We start from the raw sequence: 12,687 nt of genomic DNA on the forward strand, positions 1-12,687 counted from the left end.
ATATTTAGTACACTAACCTTTGTTTAACTCTTGATAAATGTCAGCTTGCTGAGTTAGTTTGTACCATTGTGATTGTGATGTTGAGGCATCAGATCAAGGTCTGCATTTTAAAATGAGCTTAAAAAATATATTTGTAAATGTTTGTATCTCTCATGCCAGGCAGAAACCAGCTGGCTACTTTGGCAGATGTTTATCTTCCTAAACAGGGCCCCTCTGATCTATAGCAGTGCCTCAGGGTTGTAAAAGGAAATTACAGGCTGGGAGCAAAAGGTCACACTGACCATACAAATTACAGAATACAATCAAGCTGCAAAAACACAATTAAGAGTTGGTAAATAGTGAAATTTATTGTTTAACAGATAATACCATGTGCCTCCCATCAGACTCGAGCCACATCTTCCTAAGGTTAAAGGGCAAGAGCTAATAGAAACAGCAGCTGGCTTGAAAGGGGGGTGTAAATTAAAGGGGTTGCTTTTGGAAACTGTTTTACTAAGTTCCTTTGAAAAGGCCTTTCCTTCTAAAAATCTATGTTATGTATGAAATATATTGGCTTAAATGTAATTATGCAAAGGATTTAGAAAGTAAGAAATGTTAGATTCTTATGTTAGATTCTTATTTCATTGATGGTGTGTGAGAAGGTGAACCCAAGATCTCTGTTTAAGATAAAAATTAAAACCATTAGCCATCTGTTTTGGAGTGAATAGGGCAATAGGGCAAAGATGATCTGATAATTAAGGTGCCTGGTCGAGGCAAATGTAAGATATATGGCTACTTGTCTGCCATTTATGGATAGAAGGAAATATAGCTCTTTGTCTCCCATAAAAGGTAATAGGAAATGGGTGTATCTTTTATGATTGGTTCTAGCAAACAGCCAATAGGAATTTCAACCAGGCTGATTGGACAGAGGCAGCCAAAGGAGGAGCAAGGGGGCTGGGCTGAGGAAATATAAGTGCTGGCCATCAGGGCTGGAGTGGGCAGAGCTTTGGTATCCATATACCACTGTGTCTCTCATTTATTTGTCTGACAAATAAATTATTTTAATTTCTCTAGCTGCGTTGAATATTTCATTCCAGCTAAGCGTTAACCACAAGCAGGGTGCTACAATGTTATATTTGTGATGTTATATTTGCCAGCAGGCAGACGCAGCAATACAGAGTTTTGCTGATTAGCAAGAGATTTGGGGAAGTTGATCTGATGGTGACTTTGGGCTGATCTAGTGCAAAAATCATGAGGATCTGTGTTTTTTAACCATGTTTTTGTGCCACTGCTGCCCCAGGAAACAGTGGATGCATGATTTTTTTGATGCTGCCTAGAGACCAAGACATGGTCTACAGTATCATGGCAGTTTTATGTAATTTGAATGGAAAAATCATATGAATTCATGAGGATCCGATTAAAATCAGCTGGATCCGCCTTTTACCCGTTTCCGGAGAGGAAACCCAACCGGCTGTGGGGGTGTATTTTAATGTTGCTCATCCTAAAAGGAGGAGGGCCACAAATATGTTTTCATATATGCAGGGCAGCAAAAATCCAAAATGCCGTCCCCAATTCCCCCCCGACAGAGACTCTTGGTGGCCCGCAGAAAAAAGAACACCGAAAAACATAGGAAAGAAGCCAACATTGAAGAGCCGGAACTGCCGTCCTCGGCGGGGCGGGGCGGGGAGACCTCGCTGCTTTTCTCTCTGCGGACCATTCTGACGCAAGGGGGCGTGGCTTCCGCCCCTCCGTTGGGCCTTCGCTTCTTTCTGGAAGGGTCGCCCTGGCAACCGGTGGAACGGAAGTGGCGTCGCCCTTGCCCGGCGCCGGCGAGAAGTGGTTCCGGGTCTTCGGCCGCCGCTCGCCGGGCGAGAAGATGACTTCGCTGCGCGCCTTCACCTGCAACGACCTCTTCCGCTTCAACAACATGTGAGCCGGAGCCTCGGGCCCCGCGGCGGGGGGGCGGGGGGGGGAGGGGGCGGCGCGCGGCTCGGCCTTCTCTGGCCTGGAGGCCCCTCGGTCGCCTGTCCTGGACCGCCAGGGCGCGCTTCCCCCCCCCCGCCTCCCCCCCCCGGTCCTGCTGGCGAGGGAGGGTCGGAATTGCCGTCCAGCCAACAGCTGAGCCGGCCCGGCTCCGAGCACGTGCCGCCACCCGAGAAAAGGGGAAATGGAATTTTGCCTAGGAGTGCCAAGTGCTCAGCAGCGAGTCTTTAGCAGTTCCCTGTACCTTTAAACATCAAATTGATGAGCAGAAATCAGATGAAGCGTGTTGCGGATAAAGATAAGCATTATCACCTGCTCATTTCTGTAACCCAAACTGTTGCTAAAGGCACAGCTACAGGGGTTATTTTAAAATTTGGCAATTTAGTTGGCACAAGGAAATAGCTCTCCTCTATTGAATATTTCAGGATCTCTTGGAATTAAAGGGATGTTAGAACTTGCCTCTTGCTCTTCTTTGGTTATACTTTATTCCCTGACCAACCGAGTTGTATACCCAGGGTAGATCACAAAATTAATAATTGTTCAAGAGGCAAATTGAGGTTTCAAAATTGGTGTGTGGGATGGAAGAGATTGAAAGGCTTGCCCCATACCCAGTTGTAACTGGCTCAAAGTTTCTCCCTAGTAATATTTTGGGTGTTTAATCAGTTCTTGTTTCCCACAGCAACTTGGATCCCCTCACAGAAACTGTATCCTTTTAAGCCTCAAGACCTCTGAATGCTAATGGCAGTACCTGTGAGCCTCTTCATACATTATACTACAGAAAACGTATGTTTGTCCCTGAATATTTTTATCAGGGAGCTGCAGCTATTCCTGGTGTCTTGCAAGTGTACCTACATAGCAGAAATGTTTGTTATTGCGTTCATTCTTTATTCTTCTATGGGCAGTCCATAAAAATGCAATATATGGGGCAGCCTTGAGAAGTTTGTAATATGGAAGTTAGTATGGATGCCAAACAGCAGTGTGTTGTATTTATTATTTAATTATTAAATTTCCATCTCACCCTCCCTAAGGGGCCCAGGGCAGCAAACACCAAAATAATAAAACAATCATATTTTTAAAAATAAACAAAACTTATTTAAAACAGTTAAAAACACTTAAAACAGTCATATAACCCCACAACAAATAATATCTGGATCAAGTATCTTTTGACCATCAAATGCCTGATTAAACAGGAATGCTTTTCAGTTTCTTCTGAAAATTAATAATATCAGCTTCCTACCCTCAGAAGTAATATTTTGAATGTATCACTTTGACTGTTCAAATTGCTTATACAATGTTTATTTGTAATCCATACAATAATATGGTAAATGTATGTGATGTTATCCCTATAATACAAATGAGCTTATGGCAAAATTGAACGAGACACTTTCTGATTCATAGCCCAGTGTTCTCCTCCAATATTATGTCCAAGCTAAAATCACTTCATGTAAGAGGTTCTGTATTTCCTTTTTTCTATATAGTGTCTTATGTCTCAAAGATTTAAAAAATGTCATAGTAATCAATACTTATTTAGAACTGGTACATTTCAAGTGGTCAAATAATATGTATCTTAGTAACCCATCCAATAGCCTGCAAGGAAGATCAGTATAATTAGCCACTTCTTTGCTGTGGATGCAGCAGGGCTGATAAATAGTGGTATAGTCGAAGCTGAGGAGAGAGACGAACCAGAGAATTATCAGTTCTTACTCTTAATTGCTTTTCCTTCTAAAATGGGTCATTCCATATCAAGTGATGTCATGTATTTTGTTGTAATGTTCACAATATGTACTAACAAGAATTCTTTCAAAGCGTTAATTCTATCATGCAATAGCAAGCTATCACTTGGCTTTGGGACACATTTTTTAAAAGAAATGCCTGACCAGCTTTTCAGATACCTTTTAATTGAATAACTTTCTAAATAAATGCCTGAAGGAACTGATATTATAACTTGACGTCTTGTTTATTCTGTTATATCTTACTCCAAGAAGACTCATTTATCCTAAATAGAACCCAATAAGGCAGACATGTATGTACAATTTTTTTAATGTGATCCCACTGAGATCCCAATATGAAATTTTGCAGGTAGCTCTTATAAATATTAAATAATCAATACAAATGTTTTGGAATTTTTTAATCATATTAATTTTTTTAATCACTTTTTAAATTTTGTTTTATTGCTATGGCTAGTGGCTGCTGCAAATAAACATTCTTCTGATTCTTCTGATTCTGATTTTACATTCTTGGTTTACCTGTATTGTATTGTTATTATTTATTTTTTACTCAGAAACAGACAGTAGTCTTAATTATTTTAGTATCTTACTGTGCAAAACCAGAACTGTTTGGAAAACAGTTACTTTGGGGGTGAGCAACTTAAGGTCCCCCAGATATTACAGAACTACAGCTTCTATAGTCCTTTACCCTTGACCATGCTGTCTGGGACTGATGGGAGTTGGAGTTCAGCAATAGACAGCGTGCTACAGATTGTCACCCCCACTTGCTTACTGAGGTGATATTTTCTTAACATGCAATACTCCATAGTATGGAATTCCATTTTACTTGCAGTACTTGGCTCACTGGCCTGAGTATTTTATTGTTGCAGAAGCTCCTGGTGGAGAACTGATGGGCTACAGTAAGTAGGTTAATTTTCCTTGTTTCTGTTGACCAATCTTTGACTAACCCTTTAATTATTTGGCAGTAGCACTGCAACATTTACTCAGTTTTTAAGGGCTTTTTATCAACCATGAAGATGTCCTTGATAAATTGGGCAGAACCTTTTGTTAATATTAGTTTTAGTATGAGCATATAAAAACCGCATATGGAAAGTAACATCTTAAGGTAGGGGTTGGCAGCCCATCACCCAGACGCCTGTAAGGATGAACCATAGCCCCTAGATTCACAGTCTTCATTTTATTTAAAGTAACTTTCTAGTTTTTATAATCTCCAGTATGAGGCAAAAGGTACACACGTTCTTTTTTTGTCCGTACCACCCTTACTGACACATCTCCCACCTTGCACCTTCTCCCCCCCAAAACGTGCAAAAGCCCGTATGTGAGAGAAATGGTGCTACACACTTGGGAGCGGAGGAAAAGGTGTGTGTGTGTGTGTGTGTGAGAGAGAGAGAGAGAGAGAGAGAGAGAGAGAGAAGAAGAAGATTGTATGCATATGTGATCTGTGAGGGAGAGAGAGGTATGTATAAATCTGTTTATGTGTGGTCAGAGAAAGAAATGAACTTGGGCAGAGAGAGAGAGGTGTGTGTGTGTGAAGTGTGTGTATGAGTGTGTGAGCAATGCATGTGTGTCTGATCAGTGAGTGTGTGTGTGCATGAATGTGTGTGTGAGAGTGTGGTGGGGCCACCTTGGATATTTTCCCTGGCTCAAGGGGATGCTCTCTGTTATTAGCTAGCAACAGCATCATTGTGTGTATGGGGCAAAAGCCAATATTTTGTGATCTTCATAGTCAGGACCAGCAGGATGTAGTGACTTTCCTTGGTAAGCCTGAAGTTGTCCGTGTGTGTGTGTGTGTGTGTGTGTTGGAAGCAGCAGTGATGGTTCTCTCTCTAACTGATATGCCATGCCTCCCATAGCAGCTATTTTGTGACTAGTACTTCCTCAAAATTTGAAATGTGCCCCCTGGTCCAAAAAGGCTGGCAGCTCCTGTCTTAAAGTATTTCCCCTTCTCTCACACATCCAGAATGAATGCTTCATCTGATGTGCATTTGGCTACAGCACATCCATATATGTATCTTCTAAACACAAAATTTGCTTCTTGCTTTAGTAATAGTTTTTACCATATGCAAATGTATCCCAATTTAATTGATACATAGTATGAGTATTACTCATAGTAATCAATTAGAATTTATTTAATTGGGTTTCAGCCCTCCCATCAGATGTCAAGGAATAAGCAACTGACTTTTAAAAGATATCTGAAGGCATCCCTGTTTAGGGAAGTTGTTAATGTTTGATGTTTTATCATGTTTTTAATATTCTGTTTGGAGCCACCCAGAGTGGCTGTGGCAACCCAGTCAGATGGGTGACATACAAATAAAATTATTATTATTATTATTATTACTTGGAAGTGAATACACTTGCAATTATAGCTTTTGTTGTTCTCCTACAGTTCCGCATCTATTAGTATCTTTCTCCCTGGAGTCCTAATCACAGACTTCACTTTGATGTTGTCTGTAGTAAAAGAGTTGCATACATTTTTAGTATTTCCTCGTAGTGATAGGAAGGTGTCAAGAAGAGTCTGCTAGGGTACTGACCTGAAAGACTGCTCTCTACCCACTAGAAACCCTCCTCAGGGTTTTAAAGCTCATTCACTTTAAAGCTGGTTTTAGGAGACATAAGAGAAACATTCTGTTTCTTTCTTGAAATTGGAGACTCTCTGAACGTTTTGTTCAGTGCTTAATTTGCTGTGTGTGAGACATTCTGGAATCTGTATAGTCCTGATGTTCAACTTCTAGTTTGAGTCCTTTTTAATTGCCTGCATCTGTAGTAAAGCATTTTTTCTGGTTTTATGTCAAACACCATAAATCCAATAGCTAAGTTTCTGTGGGATGGCCATGGTCTAGTCCAAACAAACTAACCCATTTTATCCTACTTTTCCTTGTAGTCATGGGGAAAGCGGAAGGTTCAGTAGCCAGAGAAGAGTGGCACGGCCACGTTACAGCACTCTCCGTTGCACCTGAATTTCGGCGGCTAGGTTTGGCTGCTAAGTTGATGGAACTGCTTGAAGAAATATCAGAAAGGTGAGGGATGCCTGCATGATAAACATATATTTTCCTCTCCTAGCGATGTATTGATCTGTTTGAATTCCTGTAGATTTATTGATGAGAACAGCTGAAGGCATCATAATTATATGGAGAATTATTTTGGGGACTCTAAGAAAACAACTCAATGAGAGCTTTATAAAGTCAGGAGTGCTTCATAAGGAAGTTTTATTTTAGGAGTGTTGGGGTGCTGCTCAGCTGACTGGTTAGGTTAGCCAGTGTCAAATAAAAGGCTAATAGCGCTTTTATCTAGGTTAGAATAGCCCACTCCCTTCGGCCCTTACCATCAGTCATGCTGGCTGAGACTGATGGGAGTTGGGCATCCAGCAACATCTGGAGGGAACCACATTGACTACCTAAGTGGTGGAGGCTGCAATCCTGTGTACACTTACTTGGGCTAAGCCCCACTGAACACTGGGATTTCTTCCCACATAATTGGCTGCATGATATTTCCCTGGTACTTCCGTTAGCGAGAAATATGTGCCAGTGAATAGAGTTGTGGTCGTGGGTAAATATATATTATTGAATTATTTCCTCCCCCAGCCGCCAATTATTTATTGAAATTCTTTTAAATAGGGTTAAATAGGCATTTTGGGAGTGAAGGGCCTTGTTGACCTATAGGCCACATTAACCCTTTTGTGCAAAAGTGGTTGTGGCCAATTTTTACAAACTGATTGGGAAGGGGGTGCTTGGAGGGGGGGCAGGAAATTTTTGGCATTAGCAAGGGGCCAGTAAAAGAACTTTTTTTAAAGTAAATGGATAAATGGGAGAGGAGCCATATTCAGCATTACACAATTACAAATGTTACATCTGCACAAGCATAGAAGCTTGCTAGAGGAACAATCTCCCCTCTGCTCCCCCCACGTGCTGTGCTAGGAGGGTTTTCCTGTCCCTCCCTAAACCAACTTGGGGGAGCACAGGGGGAGGAGAGCCTTGGCGCAGGGCTTCCGATGCCAGTGTTTGCCCTTCAAATTCATCTGTTATATAGCAGTCACTATATCAGCACTGTTTCCCCTACTTTAAGCTATGTGTTGCATCAAACTGAATTTCCTGCTTCTCTCCTCCACCAGTAAGTCCTCCAAATCTGCTCTAAAGGAAAAGGTAAAGGGACCCCTGACCATTTGGTCCAGTCGTGGCTGACTCTGGGCTAGCGGCGCTCATCTCGTTCTATTGGCCGAGGGAGCCGGCGTACAGCTTCCGGGTCATGTGGCCAGCAGGACTAAGCCGCTTCTGGCGAACCAGAGCAGTGCACGGAAACGCCGTTTACCTTCCCGCCGGAGCGGTACCTATTTATCTACTTGCACTTTGACGTGCTTTCAAACTGCTAGGTGGGCAGGAGCAGGAACCGTGCAACGAGAGCTCACTGTCGCGGGGATTCGAACCGCCAGTCTTCTGATCGGCAAGTCCTAGGCTCTGTGGTTTAACCCACAGCACCACCCACATCCCAAATCTGCTCTGGGTCCCCCAAATCCTCTGGATCAGATTTGCAGGGGGTGGGACTATGCAAGGAGAGGATGGGGATGTTCACGGAAGTTGTTCCACCTGTACAAAGATTTAGTTTGATATATTCCAAGGTTTTCAAGACTTCATTTTATTTCCGTATTTTAATTGCAATTTACTAGTGTCCCATCGTGGTACAACACTGGCTGCATTTGGAAGCAATTATAAGCTATGGTTGTTATTACAGAAATGAGCCTGGTTGAGACTTGACTCCTGTTTCTTCCTCCGGAGTAGCTGTGTTAGAACCTTTCTCTTCCATTATCAATTAAGTAGAATTCCACATTATTCCTGAATCCAGAAATCCTTGGCTCATTTTAATTATGGTATATTGAAATAAGCTAGCTTCATAAAGCAAATTCAGACATAACTCTAAACTGATAAATCAGGACAGAAGAATGAAATAAGTACAAGGATGATGGTTTCCGAAGCTCATTTATTTAAAGGCAAACCATAGTTTGTTACAGCCAAACGAAGTCATGGAATCAAACTGGTTTGTGCCAGTTCCAAACCATTGTTTTAACATCCAGACAAATAGGCAAAGCGGGAGCTGCTTGTTGGTTTCATTTTCCATTTGCTCCAAAGTATTCTAACTCGAAGGCTCAATGGCCTCTGGAGGCTGGAGCAGCAACCTGAACAGATTATCAAGACAAACATCATACTAAATCAGAAGTGCCCCTTATTCTGGTTTGCCAGTTCAGACACACTAAATGTAAACATGGTTTGTCATGAGGCATGGCCTATTTGTCAGCTTGCCTGACAAATTCCCACCCACCCCCATTGTTCACTGCTTAATTCTTATGTTTTTTAATGTAGATCCCTGTGTAGCCTCTTACAAACTATGCTGTTTTCTGTTAGTTATTTTGTCTTATTGTGTCATTTTCTTTTCTTAATGAAGAAAGGGCGGATTTTTTGTGGATCTCTTTGTAAGAGTATCAAATCAGGTTGCAGTGAACATGTACAAACAACTGGGCTACAGCGTGTACAGAACAGTGCTAGAATACTACTCTGCCAGCAACGGGGAGCCTGACGAAGATGCTTATGGTAAGTGTTGTGCAGAAAGAGACACTTTGGACAGTCCTTGTGATGTAATAAATTCCCATGCCGTTAAAAGGAAAATGTGAAATTGCTTGGGATGAGCAAAGCTTTTTGCCCAAAGTGGGTGGAACAGGAGATGTGACTGTGAGCTGTGTGGGGCAGGGTGTATTCCAGGCATGCAGAAGCCCGCTCTCCACCCTTCACGGACTCATTCCAGCCAGGGAAAATCACTTGAGGAAGCTGTGAGCCAAAGGCAGAGGAGTTGGAGCTTAGACAGAGAGACCTGAGGGCTGGAGGTTCCCCACTGTTGATCTCGAGTAGAATGATAAGCCAGTGTAAGGGCACAACTGACCAAAAAGAAGTACTCAGTCTTCTCCCACTGAAATAGACGGCCACTTGAAGTGTATTATGTTGTAAATATGTTATTAATCATTTTCCACAGATATGAGGAAAGCTCTGTCCAGAGATACAGAGAAGAAATCAATTATACCATTACCCCATCCTGTCAGACCAGAAGACATAGAATAAGCTTAAGCTGTGGATATTTAGACATGTTGAAAATAACATCTTTGAAAGCATTTTGGACCATCTATGGAAAATGGTGTTTAATTATGAATGTACTTGGAAACCGGAGAGCAACAAGGAAAGTGTGTGCAGACACGAAGGAAAAGCTTCATTTTTAGGCTACTGGGCTGATGCCCCCAAACCCCACACAGGTTTGCAGCTGCACTATTGGCCGCTTAGGGTTTAATCTTTTTTACAAAAATCATTAAATCCTTGGCTGTACAGAACTATTTCTAAAAATCTAGTAGATTAAAATTTTTAGGAGCCTGGAGCTCATTGGTGTCACTCATTCATGCTTTGAGCATTGGAGCCTTAAAGTATATATTGGAAAAAAATAAAATCAACGGATTTAAAATGAATTCCTCTTGTACTTGATTCACTTTGGTAAATACAGGCAACTCACATTTTACACTTCTTTCACTTGCGCAACCACAGCTTTTTGTGGGGTGGGGGAAAATAAATAAGTGGAGAACAAAGAAAACACACTCTAAATTTACCGTATTTTTCGCCCCATAGGGTGCACCTAGTTTTTTGGGGGGGAAATAAAGAAAAAAAATTATTTCCCCCCCAGGTGCGGGGCTGGGGCGGGGGAAGCCCGAGCTGCCCCAGCCCCCAGAACAGGCTGCTATCCGCAAGCCGTGGGAGAGCTGCGCGAAGTCGCGCAGCTCTCCCACGGCTAGCGGAGCGCTGTGTGAAGCCCAAAGCTTGGGGTGTGCTGAGCTCAGCGGCTCCAAGCTTCTGGGTGCCGGCAAGCTCTCCGCACCGACCCCCCTCGCTCGCCAGGCTTCAGCGAAAGCCTGTATTCGCCTCATAGGACGCACACACATTTCCCCTTCATTTTTGGAGGGGAAAAAGTGCGTCCTATAGGGCGAAAAATACGGTATTTATTCCTCCCTCCAATGCACAGCTGCAATTGCGGGCTTACTTTGGGAAGGCAGTACGATGGCTCTGGGAAGCAGCCTTCCATCTTGCTGAGCGGGGGAGGGGGGTTCAGTTCCAGGGATTCCTGTCTTTATGCATCTATACATGGATGCTCCCCCCCGCAACCCTTACATAAGCCGAAAGTTTATTTAATCTGTTATTGATAGGCAGTTTGCCCTTTCCCTTTAATGAATTAAAAAGCATCATGAAAAGTTACCGTATTTTTCGCTCCATAAGATGCACCTGACCATAAGACGGACCTATTTTTCAGAGGGGGAATGCAAGAAAAAAAAAATCTTTAAAGGGAGTGCTTAGCAGAGCCAGGCTCTGCTCAGCGCTCCCTTTCACAAGCTGCGCGGAGCGTGTGTGCGGCGCTTGCAGGCTTTTCCCCACGTAGCTCTTGGGGGCTTTTCCAGGAGGTTGGGGAAGGGACTGAGGGGCTAAGCCAGAAGCTAGAACAGCAAGAGGGAGTGCTGCACAATGATCCCTCTTGCTGTTCTGGCTTCTGGGATAGCTGCGCAGCCTGCATTCGCTCCATAAGACGCACACACATTTCCCCTTACTTTTTAGGAGGGAAAAAGTGCCTTTTATAGAGCGAAAAATACGGTAAGTTTTGCTAGTTATGAATGCTGTTTGAGTTATTCAGACTATTATTCTTGCCAGTGGCTGCTTCGCAAAGTAGTAAGTAGAGTGGTGCTAATATGTCACCTTACTCAGATAGGGTTCTTATTATCAGGGCCTCTGGTTTGTAGGTAGGCTGCTTCTCTAGCCATAGTAATAGTAACATGCAAGTAAAGTGGCTATAATCAGCACTCCTTAGCCTTGTTTTAATAGAATTTTGTACTCAGGCAATCCCAGTCAAGAAAAACAACTCTGTAATGAGTAAGAAATAGCTTTGGCATAAGTTTTGTTGTTTTCTATATTGATCCTCATTTTGGTACCCAGTACACACAATACACAGATGTAAGAATAAATCTGCCATTACATAGAAGAGAACTAGATACAGTGGGTGGCTAATCAAAATGAACAGTATCCCCAGAACTCAATTAAACAAGCACTATCAAGGGTCTCCTAGAAGCCCATTTCTCACTTGGAAGCCATGCATACTTCAAAACAAACTTCCAAAATGTTGTGTTTTGTAAGCCATTTGATAATAGGCTATAAAGATTTCACAGCCTGTAGGAGTGCTTAAATGGTCTATATCAGTGCCCATGGAATGGACCATGTATGCACCGGATTGAAGAAACATGAAATCAATAAAAATAAGTTGCAGTCATCTCACTTTGCAGTAGCAATTAAGGCTACTAATATCAGGTTTTCAACACCATCTCATTAGCTAACCATCATGATATACCAGTATAGCATGATGTGTGAAATAAGGAGGGGTGGCTGGGCTGTGGAGGGAGGGAGGCTTTTTGTTGCATGATCTCCATGCTCTGTCTTAAAGCTCTGGGTGGTCCTTTCCAGCAGCATGCACAACCAAGGCACCTGGGCTAGGGAGTGGAAAGAACAACCAGGAGAAGGAAGGAAGGATCGCACCACTGGGGCTGATAGTGCTCTTTGCTTCCCAGCAACACATCCTTGATCGCTGTACCTGGGCTGGCAGCGCTCGGCTGTCCTTCCTAGCAGGAGGAGCGACTAGGAGAAGGAAGGGGCAGGCAGGCAGGCAGGGCTCTTTCTTAAAGCATCAACACCATGGTTAAGGGGAGGTGCCGAGGCTGACTTCTCAAATTGCTCACAATTATACCACCCCCTGAAATTTTGAATGCTGTTCACAATGTATTGCTGGGTCAAATACAGTGGTACCTCGGGTTACAGACGCTTCAGGTTACAGATTCCACTAACCCAGAAATAGTACCTCGGGTTAAGAACTTTGCTTCAGGATGAGAACAGAAATCATGCAACAGCAGTGGGAGGCCCCATTAGCTAAATTGGTACCTTAG

General features: G+C 42.8%; 1 protein-coding gene across 1 annotated transcript; it reads left to right on the forward strand.

Moving 5' to 3' along the window:
* The first annotated feature begins 1,759 nt into the window (after positions 1 to 1,759).
* NAA20 (N-alpha-acetyltransferase 20, NatB catalytic subunit) lies at positions 1,760 to 10,182 on the forward strand. Its single transcript, XM_081015243.1, has 6 exons — positions 1,760 to 1,905; positions 2,639 to 2,663; positions 4,495 to 4,585; positions 6,568 to 6,703; positions 9,120 to 9,265; positions 9,702 to 10,182. Exons 1-6 carry the CDS (start codon positions 1,853 to 1,855, stop codon positions 9,785 to 9,787), a joined length of 537 nt encoding a protein of 178 aa, XP_080871369.1. The 5' UTR covers positions 1,760 to 1,852; the 3' UTR covers positions 9,788 to 10,182.
* The last annotated feature ends 2,505 nt before the right edge of the window (positions 10,183 to 12,687 follow it).

The sequence above is a fragment of the Podarcis pityusensis genome (genome assembly GCF_964106645.2).
Source record: "Podarcis pityusensis genome assembly, chromosome: 7".
Classification (NCBI taxonomy): Eukaryota; Metazoa; Chordata; class Lepidosauria; order Squamata; family Lacertidae; genus Podarcis; species Podarcis pityusensis.

Bases quoted from the DNA above. Each gene is read 5' to 3' on its own strand.
- NAA20 (XM_081015243.1), top strand. From the start codon at position 1,853: ATGACTTCGCTGCGCGCCTTCACCTGCAACGACCTCTTCCGCTTCAAC. The intron at 1,906-2,638 runs GTGAGCCGGAGC...TGTTTCCCACAG, and splicing joins CTCTTCCGCTTCAACAACAT to CAACTTGGATCCCCTCACAG. The intron at 9,266-9,701 runs GTAAGTGTTGTG...CATTTTCCACAG, and splicing joins GCCTGACGAAGATGCTTATG to ATATGAGGAAAGCTCTGTCC.